The 12,787-nt window shown below is 47.9% G+C and overlaps 1 protein-coding gene across 1 annotated transcript in view; it reads right to left on the bottom strand.

Annotated features, from left to right (window-relative positions):
* The window catches only part of CLSTN2 (calsyntenin 2), a 715,214-nt gene that overhangs the window by 24,378 nt on the left and 678,049 nt on the right, over window positions 1–12,787 (bottom strand). The window contains exons 11-12 of the mRNA XM_060242174.1: window positions 9,909–10,057; window positions 9,015–9,241 (exon numbers count right to left, since the gene is read on the bottom strand). Coding sequence (XP_060098157.1) covers window positions 9,015–9,241; window positions 9,909–10,057 — 376 coding nt within the window. The remainder of the gene's footprint in view (window positions 1–9,014; window positions 9,242–9,908; window positions 10,058–12,787) is intronic.

The following is a 12,787-nucleotide window of genomic DNA, read 5'->3' as shown; positions in this document are numbered from 1 at the left end:
AAGCAAGAGCCAATCTATGTGTGAGCAACCTTGCTAGGAATGTGAGGCTAATGGTTACAATAAGGTAGATATAGACCATTTGCGCAAGTAAATCCTAGCACCTTTCCCTCCCACCTTCAAGACATTCAAACTTATTCCAACCAAATATCATAACAGTGAGTGTGTTCTCTGTCCAGTCCAAGGTCAAGACAATTAGGAAGGTATCCAGTCAGGGCCTAGAGTCGGTTGCCTCAGTAACATGATAACTGAGTGAGCGTGGGTTACACAGGTTATACAGATTCTGTTAGCTGCAAAGCAAAAGTAAAACGTTCCCATCCCATTCCAAATAGCATCCCCCTATAACAGACATCAGAAATACAATAAGTTTCAAGAACAGGATGGCAGATACTCCTGACATAATGTCTCTCCACTCCTCAGGTTCCATCCCTAATCTCTAGGAATTTCCTAACCTGGAGCTGGCAGCTGTATCTTCTTCTCATCCAACAGTCCCCCAGACCGTACTCTGAAGCACTAACCACTACACCACACTGGCTTTTATAGGGTGACTGCTATTGAACACTAGAAGCAGCCTGGCCTAGATGAGTCATGCAAGTCAGGTGGTATCAAGTCAATCAGTGGTAGCTGCCAGGGCTAGAGTTGCCAAACTCCAGGTGAGACCTGGCGATCTCTCAGAATTACAACTGAATTCTAGATGACAGAGATCTGTCCATCTGAAGAAAATGGCTTATTTGGAAGGTAACTCTAAGGGATTATATCTAGCTGAGGCCTCTTCCCTCTCCAAATCTTGCCCTCCTCAGTCTCCATTCCAAAATCTCCAAAAACTTCCCAATCTGAAACTGGCAACCATAGTCAAGCCTGTCACTAATGAGAGGAACAATCAAACAGCCAGAGAGAATCTGTGCTTAAAGATACAAGAGCTCATTTTATTGTTTTCAGCTTTTAAAAACTCCCCAATGTTTTGTGTGTTGGGTTTTGGGTTTAAAATAATAATAATAATAATTCACATTTTCCTGCAAACCTGGAGCCTTTTTCAGGTTTGTAGAAAGATCTATCTTGCCTATCACAGGTCCAATAACCAGATCCAAAGATTGGCCATTTTTGCTATTAGAATATAAAATTGTCCAGGAAACCATAAAAGCATACCCAGCTTTACTCTAACTGATCACAGAAAAGTACACGGATTAATTTTCAGATTCAAATATGGCCCATATTTAAGGTTTCCAAGCCCAATTCAAGAAATATCTGGGGGCTATGAAGATGGAGCCAAGAGACTTTGGGGGTGGAGCCTGGAGCAAGGTTGTGACAAGCATAATTGAACTCCAAAGGGAGTTCTGGTCATCATGTTCAAAGGGAGCACACACCTTTTAAATACCTTCCCTCCATTGGAAATAATGAAGGATAGGGACACGTTCTTTTGGGGCTCACAGAATTGGACCCCCTATTCCAATCATTTTGAAACTTGGAGGGTATTTTGGAGAGAGGCACTAGATGATATGCTGAAAATGTGGTGCCTCTAACTCAAAAAACAGCCCCCCCCAGAGCCCCAGATACCCACAAATCAATTCTCTATTATACCCTGTGGGAATTGGTCTCAATAGGGAATAATGGAGTGTCCCCTCTCCACTTTCTGATGACACTGAAGTGGAGGGAGGGCCTCCAAACCAGAGGATCATCTGCCCCCACCTGGGGATTGGCAACCCTACCCATATTTGCACTAAGGCCTTCAAATACATTTATATTCCTTTGCTGATGCTTGCAAAGTCCTGTTGATACACAGATGTGTGTGATATAGGTAAATACATATACTCCAAACCAGATAAAATATAAGAGGTCAATGATTAGAAAAGATCAAACTATCTCTCTTTAGAAGAGAACTACTGATTCAGTATCTGAAATAATTATGTTAATCTCATAAGAAAGTAGTAGCTTTTCACTGAAATAATACTACTAGCCTTGATTGGTCTACAAGACAGGCAATCCCTCCCTTTTCAGTGTGAAGTAAGAGGGGGGAAGGTCTCTTTTCAGGCAAATCATAAATGTACATGAGAGGAGAATGAAACCTTGTGCAAGGCATATAGCAAGGAAATTTTCAGTGGGGTGCACTGAAAGAACAGCTGGGGTGTGATGTCACTTCTGATGTCACAAAATTAAAACAATTAAAACATGAAAAATACAATAAATACACTCCAGTAGCACTCAACCTCTTGGAGCCTCTTGGAGTAGCTGCTACACTGAGGCAGCTCCCATGCTTGGGGGCCAGGTTAGCAAAGGTGAAGGTGTGAACTCTTCTCCACTACACATTCTGGCCAGTGGAGCTAAGTCAGTGAGCAAGAGAAAGGAGCCAATGGCCTTGATGAATGGGCCTGTAACTGGTCAGCCCTGAACATTGAAATGGTTCTCTCAGCTACAGTAACCACCAGGTGGCTGCCCCACGGACTGACTTGGCTGGGCAGTGGTAGCCTCACTGTGCTTGTGCCAGACCAGTCACATTCAAATGCTGATGCTTGCAGTAATTTCTGGTAGGTATGGTAGATTTACCATACCTACCAGAAATTACTGCAAGCATCAGCTGTAATTTTTCTTGAAAGCTCGTAGAAGCGAAAGCAAAACGCTGGATAAAGTACTGCCATGTTGTGTTCTACTGTCTGTGCCGTGCTGTACAGAGGAAGAATTTTATGGAACGTAGGTCTCCTCGAAAAACTGCCTTATTGGATTACAGTTCTCCAGAGCGTGGATCTCCTGTAATGTATGGCGCTCGCAACCATTTCGTTATATCGCACCATCGAAGGAGCGTTAGTCCGCGAAAGCCGCGGAGGCAACTGTGACAGCCAGGTGCCTCCGCGAGGGCACGGAACATCAGCCAATCACAGCGAGTGGCGGGAAATATGGCTGGCCAGCATTGGACTGGCCAGCAGGAAGAATAGTTCCGGAGTTGTATATATGCGGGACCCGGCCCGCGTGTTCTCTCTCTTACCTCGTGTTTTGTACCATGCAATAAACTATGTTGCCCTACTCGCGTCTCTCAGACTGGTACATTACAGTGGCGACGAAGGTGGGATCTTAGCCCTTCGGACAAGCGGGATACGAAGGAGACTCACGGGCAACTCATCGTCCCATCGCTTCATCGCTGAATCGCTACTTCGCAACGACCGCCGCCATGGCCAGGCCCAGCGGGAACACCGGTTACATGGAAGCTTTGGACCACACGAACCCCGGGGGATGGGAGTCCTATTCGGAAAGAGTCGATTGCTACCTGAGGGCGAATCGAGTAACCGAGGACAGCATGAAGCGGGACGTTCTCCTGAGCGTCTGCGGGGCCGCCACTTTTGAGATCGCAAAGGGTCTCTCGGCACCCGCTCGCCTCACGGAGAAAACGTACGCGGAGGTCGTCCGCCTCCTCACGGGCCACTTCCTGCCGCAGCCGTCACGGGTGGCCCGCAGGTTCCTCTTCCACAAGAGGGACCAGGCCCAGGGACAATCAGCCGCGGACTACCTGGCCGCCCTGCGCCAGATCGCCGGAAGCTGCAACTTTCCGAATTTGGAAGAGACCCTGGCCGATCGGTTCACCTGGGGCCTCCGAGACGAGAGGCTCCAGCAAAAGCTCTTCGCAAAGGAAGAGCTCACCCTTCAGGGCGCCTTCAGCGAGGCCGTGGCCTTCGAGCGCACCACCCGGACGTTCCCCAGGGCCAAGTCGGAAGCCGTCCACCACGAGGAGCTGGACCCCCACCACCAGGACGAGGGAGAAGCACTCCAGCTGCACCGCTCTTCAAGACCCGCCTCCCGAGCCCCACAGCGGCCCCGAACGAACGAAAGATCGAACCAACGCAACAACGAAAGAGCGAAATGCGCCAGTTGCGGCGACCCCCACGACCGTCGGGACTGCCAGTACAGGACCTGGGACTGCAGGAGCTGCGGGAAGACCGGTCACATAGCGCGGGCTTGCCGAGCCAAGCCCCACCGCCCGCGGCCAACCACGCACCACGAGGCTGCCGAGTCCCACTCCACGGCCTCCACCACGCTACAGGTACTGAACCTGCCCCTAGCCACCCCCAACAAGATTAAGGTGTCGGTCCGCATAGAGGGGGCCCCCTGCCTCATGGAGGTGGACTCGGGCTCCTCCATCTCCATAATTGCGGAGGAGACCCTGAGGAAGTTACACCCCGGCTACAGAGGACAGCTGCGGCCGGCCGATTTTGTACTGCGGGACTTTCAGAAAAACCCGGTTCAAATCGCGGGGTGGGCAAGGGTACACGTAGAGCGAGGGTCCTTCAAGGGCCCGCTTGATATTCTGGTAGTCAAGCGACCGCTGGCCACCCTGTTGGGCCTCACATGGTTCGATCCCTTGGGAATCAGAGTAGAGGTGTCACAAACGGCCACAGTCAGCGGGTTCGGGGAGGTGTGCAGGGAGTTCCCCGAGGTTTTTGACGGGTCGCTGGGTAGCTACAAGGGCCCGGCCATCTCCCTACCGCTGGACGCAACGGTCAGACCGATCCGGCTGAAGGCGAGGAGGGTCCCCTTCGCCCTAAAACCCAAAATCAAGGCTGAGTTGGACCGCCTGGTTGCACAAGGGGTCCTAGAGCCGGTCGATTACGCCATGTGGGAAACCCCCATAGTGACTCCAGTCAAACCGAATGGGGACGTGCGGATATGTGCCGACTATAAGTGCACAATCAACAAGGTGCTCCAGGATAACCCCTACCCAGTGCCGGTAGTCAGCCATGTCCTGGCCGCTCTTGCGGGGTCCAAGATTTTTGGGAAGCTGGACTTGGCACAAGCCTACCAGCAGCTTCCAGTGGACACCAAAACAGCTGAGGCACAGACGATTGTGACCCATAGGGGGGCATTTAGGGTGAACAGGCTACAGTTTGGGGTCAGCGTGGCACCTGGGATCTTCCAGAGTATAATGGACGCTCTCCTCAAAGGGATCCCAGGAGTCCAGCCATTTTTCGACGACGTTTTAATCGGCGCCCCTGACCCTGAGGAGTTCAGCAACCGTCTCAGGGAGGTGCTCCGTCGTTTTCAAACCGCTGGACTAAAGGTGAAGAGGGAGAAGTGTTTGCTGGGGGTGCCCCGGGTGGAGTTCCTAGGATTCGCCGTGGACGCAGAGGGAATCCACCCGACCGAGGAGAAAACCAGGGCCATCGTCCAAGCCCCGGCCCCCACGTGTAAAGCGGAGCTACAGAGCTTCTTGGGGGTGCTCAACTTTTACCACACTTTCATACCCCACAAAGTGGCCATTGCGGAACCCCTACACCGGTTACTGGACAAAAAAGCTCCTTGGGTGTGGGGGAAGAAGCAGGCCGCCGCGTTCCAGGCGGTGAAGGACGTCCTGGTCTCCAACGCGGTGCTCCACCACTTCGACGAGCGCCTTCCGGTCATCCTGGCATGCGATGCATCGCCGTACGGGGTGGGAGCTGTCCTGGGGCACCAACTATCGGACGGCCGGGAGGTACTGGTCGCCTACTACTCCCGCACCCTAACGTCGGCGGAGCGTAATTACGCTCAAATTGACAAGGAAGCCCTGGCGATTGTAGCGGGGGTTCACAAATTTAACGATTATTTGTACGGGCGCAAGTTCACTATAGCGACCGACCACAAGCCGCTGTTGGGTCTGCTGGCCCCAGACCGCCAAACCCCCCAAATCTTGTCCCAAAGGGTGCTGAGATGGAACCAATTCCTAAATTCATACACCTACACATTGGTACACAGGGCGGGCAAGGCGATGGGCCACGCTGATGCACTCAGCCGCTTACCGCTCCCAGACACGGGACCCGACCCGGCCCCCGCACACCAGGTGATGTCAGTAGAGTTGCTCCCGGACCAGCCCATCCACGCTGCCGAAGTGGCAAAGGCCACAGGGAAAGACAAAACCCTAGCAAGGGTGCTCGACTGGGTGGTGAGGGGGTGGCCAGAAAGGGACATGGGGGGAGAGTTCAAGCCGTACAAAATGAGGCGGGAGGAACTTGCGGCCCACAAGGGGTGCCTGCTATGGGGGAGCCGGGTGGTGGTCCCCCCCCTTCAGAAAAGGGTCCTGGAATCGCTACATGAAACACACCCGGGCATAGTGAGGATGAAGGCCCTAGCCAGGAGCTATGTGTGGTGGCCGGGAATGGACGGGGAAATAGAGGACTGGGTCCGGAGGTGCAGAGCGTGCCAGGAATCGCGGCCGGACCCACCCAGCGCCCCGGCCACACGGTGGGAAACCACAAGGAAACCATGGTCCAGGCTCCACATAGACTTCGCGGGGCCGTTCCAGGGGCAGATATTCCTAATAATTGTGGACGCCTACACAAAATGGCTAGAGGTCCTCCCTGTGGCGTCCACCTCCTCAGCAGCCGCCATCCGAGCCCTGCGCCGGGTCCTGTGCACCCACGGCATCCCGGACACCCTGGTCTCTGACAACGGGGCCGCCTTCACCTCGGGAGAGTTCCAGGCTTTTCTCCAGAGGTACCTCATAAGGCACATCAGGTCGGCCCCCTTTCACCCAGCCACCAATGGCCAGGCGGAGCGGATGGTCCGCACCACCAAAGAGGCCCTGGGCAGGATCGTGCAGGGCGATTGGGACCATAGGCTAGCCGCCTTCCTCTTTGACAACAGGGTCATCCCAAACCCTGTCACGGGGGTCAGTCCTGCAGAACTCCTCATGGGGCGCAAGCTCACCACAAGGCTGGACAGGCTACACCCCGACTGAGCCTCTGACACAAGAGGGTCCCCAGAGGTCCGCGAGGCAGCTAGGGGGTTCTTTGCCGGGGACCCAGTGTTCGCCCGCAACTACGCGTCGGGACCCGAGTGGTTGGCAGGGCGGGTGCTACGGGTCGTGGGTTCCCGCCACTATGAAGTATCCACGGAGGGTGGCCAGATCCTACGCCGGCACATCGACCAGATGCGCCGCCGGACCCTACCCGAGGAACCCACGGAAGCAAGGGAAGCGGCCAGACCCGAGGAGCCACCTACAACCCTGCCGACATCCACAACTCTGCCTCCCCCAGCAGAGGCAACCCAAAACCCCGAACTCAGCCCGCAGCCCCTGGATGTTCCGGCTCCCGAGGAGACTCCGGGGGCCGAGGCTACCAGGACTCCGCAAGCCACCCCACGGCGGTCAACGCGAGAGCGCCGGCCTCCCGCCTACCTCCAGGATTATGTTACTAACTAAAGGGGGAGGGGTGTAATGTATGGCACTCGCAACCATTTCGTTATATCGCACCATCGAAGGAGCGTTAGTCCGCGAAAGCCGCGGAGGCAACTGTGACAGCCAGGTGCCTCCGCGAGGGCACGGAACATCAGCCAATCACAGCGAGTGGCGGGAAATATGGCTGGCCAGCATTGGACTGGCCAGCAGGAAGAATAGTTCCGGAGTTGTATATATGCGGGACCCGGCCCGCGTGTTCTCTCTTACCTCGTGTTTTGTACCATGCAATAAACTATGCTGCCCTACTCGCGTCTCTCAGACTGGTACATTACATCTCCATACAGGATTTTGTCTTTGGAATTTTTGCCAATGCCCAGCTGAGTAATATTGGAGTAATATTGCCTTTGAAGTGACTTTGAGTGTGGGTTTTTGTTCCTTATGCACTTTCTTTGTATTATAGAAAATTTGTGATGAATTTGTATTTTTAGAATTGTCAATGAAACACAAAATTTGCTTATAGTTGTGAGGCTGGTTTTCGCGGAGGGTTTATCCCTGTTTTCCTGCTCCATTATCCACATAGCTCTTTGTCGGTTGCTCAATCCCCAGTTGAGGGCAGGAGTTCCATTGGTTTGGAGGCCCTCCCCCCACTTCAGGGTTAGCAGATAGCGGGGGGGGGGGTGAATATCTGCAGGGTACTCCATTATATTCTACAGAGACCAGTCCCTATAGGGTATAATGAAGAATTGATCCATAGGTATTTGGGGCTCTGAGGGGCTCTATGAGCTTCAAATAAGGTGGCATTCCTCCATTATTTCCAGTGAAGGGAAGACATTTAAAACTACTGCAGTCCCTTTAAATGTAATGGCCGGAACTCCCTTCAGGGTTCAGTCATGCTTGTTACAATTTTGCTCCACCCTCAAAGTCTCTTGGCTTCACCCCAAAATCTTGAGATATTTCCTGAGTTGGACCTGGCAACCCTCTGTGAGCACCAATACCATGAAATAGACATTGAAACTAATTGTCAGCCAATTATGGGACTTCAGAATAGGAGTGACATGGTACTGATGGCTAGCCACTATTGTCTTGCAGGACAGCCTTCGTAAAGGTTTACTATCCCACATAGTCTCTTCATATATCTCCAAAAGCCCTACTTTCTATCTGTGTTTGTGCATCTTCCTTTTTTACAGATTTATTATAATCTACTACAGTTATCCTCTAAACCAGTCAACTGAATAACTATGAGACAACAATAATGCATAGACAATCTTTTGTCGATAGATGAATGATTATATCAACTGAAAGACTGTAAACTGTTACATGAACACTTTAATTTGTATGGATCTATGTGATTATATATGCTTTCATTAATACTCTTTGTAAACCAGAAGGTTATTATTTGACCAACTAGAAAAACAGATAAGATTTGTTTGCCATTAATGCAACGGGTCTCCTGTGACTATTATTATCCACTGTACTTTGTATCTTCTAATTAACTTTTTGAACCTGCCCAGCAACTGTTCTTTGTTGAAGGATGGAATATTAATGCATCAGTGAATAGACTAAGTTTACAATATATTCCAAGTCTACAAAATATATTGCATATATATAGTAAATCTGAAAAAGGGAAAGAACATTTGCTTGCACAACCAATTGCATTTCAGTGTACTTATCTCTAGCCTTCTTTTGTAGAAGCATCTTTTATTGGATTATAGAAGACTACATAACTCCAATCACACCTGCAGCAATCTTAGCTGGGTTTGCTCCTCTATATTAAACATACAATAGAGAAGCTTCTCAGCAGGGTATCATTCTTTACTTTGCTCCCTGTGGCTGAGTAACTGCTGTCACAGAAGCTGTAACTAATCTTAAAACAAAACCTACAAACCTCTATCCGTAGATTCTTTAAAGTCAGGAGGATGTTCCATTTTGGTGACTGTGCTGACAATTCTGATATCTGGTAAGAGATTCACACCTCTCTCATTTTCAAATTGTGTAGCCGGTCTTGCAAAATGATCCATTCCACTTATTGTAATCTTGGGCTCCTTGGCCTGAAACACCATTACATAGGCATCTATATCTGGGATACTAATGCAGATATCTTCACCAAAACATCTGAAAAATATATTATTTATTAACTTCATGGAAGAGGCTTTAGCACAGATTCTTCCCGTTTGTGGAAATACAAACTCTAAAGAACAACAGTTTGTCCAGTGGATAAATTTCTCCCCTAGGATATTTCCCTTGTTGTGCCTGCTCATTGATGAGTTATGGAACTGTTCTGAGGCCCATGTGAACATGAGGAGCACAATTATATGACTAGCCAAGCATATCATTGACAGGCATGGATCTTTGGCAAGGTCACTGCATATATAACATTCAAACCGTTAAGCAACATATAACAAACAGTCAATAATTAAAAGGTGATTAGATGGTTTCTAATTGTTATACATTTTACATTAGGTACTCAAACTGATATTTAATGAGCTTGATACAGCTATCTTGTTAAAAGTCCATCAAGAACCTAATCATCCCTTTACACTGAATGCACCAGGATCCCATTTGATGCACACCCAGAAGTCAGTGGGCATGCAGGAATAAGGAAATGATGGCATAGCTGAAATTATTTCTTTGTGAAACTAAATGCAATTCTTAAAAACATTAGCCAATTAAGTAAATTCCCAACTCTGATATTTATTTCTATTTCATTATTAAAAGTCAAAGTAACATGCAATTTACCAAAATATAGCTAGATTATTCAACCTTAATGGATTTAACTTACTGGACTTTGGATGAGACTTTTAGACGGCGAATGCCTGAAGTAGGAAACTGTCTTGAGTTGATATAGGAGACCTTTTCGAGAGCTTGATTTATATTCTCAATGTCATCTCCTTCCATAACAAGTACTGACTGAGAAGGATTGAAGTGATACTGGTGGGGGGGGATTATAAAATTAGTATTTGGGGATGATATACAGAATGCTTAGAATAACAGATTTCTAAAGAATGCTTTTTAAAGACCAGTTAAATTCCTATTAAAGTTAAAAAAAACTATAATTTTATTAGCTAATATTTGTTCTGTACATTAAGCCTTTTAAGAACAAGCACCCACCAGGCACTAATCTACCACACGTTTTGTAGTTATTGTAGCTATAATTAACAGAAAAAGAAAATTAGAAGTCAGTATAGCTACTGTGAATCAAGATGATTTTCCCTACTGTTCATATTTAACTATTGAGTTTTAGCTGTAACTGCAGCTCATTATGATGACATATGAGGGTCAGTATATCTCTGCATGATCCACACAAATATCCTGCCTAGTTCAGGAATTTAATATGTTTTCTGTAGGCTAATTTGGTTATAGTTCCTTGTTTTAATTGGAAGCATGCTTTCACATATGCTACTAGGAAAATCAGCTGCTGGTCAACCAGATCAATCTTGGTACTGACATTATAGTATAAGCACATGAACAAAGTGATAGGAATTCTGATATGGTAAAAATAGATTGTACTACATGCGAATGCAACCAGATTTGAATCAACACATATATAAAACCACTCCCTATAAGATAGAATATGTGTACAGTAGTAAACAAGGTAGGCTACAACCTTTTGGTTTGATTTGGTTTTTAACATGCACATTTTAAAAATTTATTTTAAATAATATAACTCAGTTGTAATCTCATGCAGAATAGTCCACTGTACTGCATCAGGATTCCACCACTTCATTCAACTGCATGTGTAGACTAGGCTATATTTTCAGAAGTGAGAGGAAGACTGCAGGTATTTTATTCATCTTTCCTAAGGCACTAACTGGGTAGAAAGGCTGACCATTAAACTGGACTGAAACTTGTGCTATGGGTTACAAGGCATGGCCAAACTCTTTTCCTATAGGCCAAGCTGGATGAGATATGAAAGTTCTGTGAGGCTACTTTAGTTATAGTTCCTTGTTTTAATTGGAAGCATGCTTTCATATGCTACCATGCAAATCAGCTTCCAGTCAACCTTGGTACTGACTTTATAGTATAAGTACCTGTACAAAGATTAACCATAGCTTAAAAAATGCTAATTAGCCTTATGTGGCTCAGTTAAAAACTGGGAAGATCAGCTGGGAAGAAGATGATTAATTCACAAGAAGATGCATCTGAAGGACCACCTAGTCCCTTATAAATCTACCTGACCCACTATGGTCATCTTTGGAGGCCTTGCTTTGGGTGCCCCCATCTTCTAAAGTGGAAGGCAATCCAGGAGAAGGGCTTCTTGGTCATGGCACCCAAATGGTGGCACCCCCTCCCCAGCAGGGTTGGCCCTGCCCTGCTTCCCAGAGAGATTTTTCTGTTCTCTTCTGTTGCCATCTTCTGTCAGCAAAAGAAGACTTTTTTTTTGTTATATTTGACCTTCCCCTAGTATCCCTTCTTTCTGCCCAATGTTTTGACTGTGCTTTGTGTGTGTATGTGTGTGTGTGTGTATGTGTGGATGGGTGACTTTTTTGTAGCAGGAACTCTTTTGTATATTAGGCCACACACCCCTGATGTAGCCAATCCTCCAAGAGTTTACAGGGCCTTAGTACAGGGCCTACTGTAAGTTCCAGATCTGCTTAATTCTTTTGAGGTCTGCTTAGTTCTTGTATTTTTCTTGTATTTCCCTCCTTTAATTTCTGTCATTTCTTGTGTTAAAGTTGTAACTGCTTTTAGCTAACAGCAATAAATAAACTCTGAATACATTGTCAAACCAGCAACTAGATGGTTGACAACATGGCACCATCGATGTGTATAAACTAGCATTTTTTACAACTAGCCAGATTGGTATGGCATATCTATCCAATTATAACTGGACTAGGTGAGGCATTTCATTACTTCTATACATTACATTTTTGGACAAGTTTCTCTCATGAAAGTGGCACAGGCAGAAAAGGCAGGAGTCCCTGATCACCCCACACTGTCATCCAAACTCCAGTTGGTCTGCTGGGGAATTTTAAAATGCCTTTCTCTGCAGCTGCTGTGTGATTGCAAGGAAAGTGAGTTGGGTCTGGGAAACCCAAGACAGGCAACCTGGACTAGGGTTGCCAGTCCTCAGGTAGGTGCAGGGGATCCCCTGGTTTGGAGTCCCTCCCCCCCACTTCAGGGTCATCAGAAAGCAGGGGCAGGGAAGGGAAACATCTGCTGGGCACTCCATTATTCTCTATGGAGACCAATACCCATAGGGTATAACAGAGAATTGACCTGCTGGAATCTGGGGCTCTGGAGGGGGCTGTGTTTTGAGGTAGAGGCACCAAACTTGCACCATAGCATCCAGTGCCTCTCCCCAAAATACCCTCCAGGTTTCAAAAAGATTGCACCAGGGGGTCCAATTCTATGAGCCTAAAAAGAAGGTGTCTCTGTCCTTCATTATTTCCAGTGGAGGGAAGGCATTTAAAAAGTGTGTGGTCCCTTTAAATGTGATGGCCAGAACTCCCTTTGGAGTTCAGTTATGCTTGTCACAACCTTGCTCCTGGCTCCACCTCAATGTCTCCAGGCTCCACCCCAAAAGTCCCCAGATATTTCTTGAATTGGACTTGGCAACCCTAACCTGGACCCAACTTGTCAAAAATGTAACATGTAGTTTGGCCCTAAATCTCTGCAGCCCAAATGTCTGGTGCTTCAGATTGAATAAGTTCACCTCAC

Source organism: Heteronotia binoei, chromosome 6, assembly GCF_032191835.1.
Source record: "Heteronotia binoei isolate CCM8104 ecotype False Entrance Well chromosome 6, APGP_CSIRO_Hbin_v1, whole genome shotgun sequence".
NCBI lineage: Eukaryota > Metazoa > Chordata > Lepidosauria > Squamata > Gekkonidae > Heteronotia > Heteronotia binoei.
Note: the sequence above shows the minus strand (reverse complement) of the source record. Positions and strands in the feature narration are given on the sequence as shown.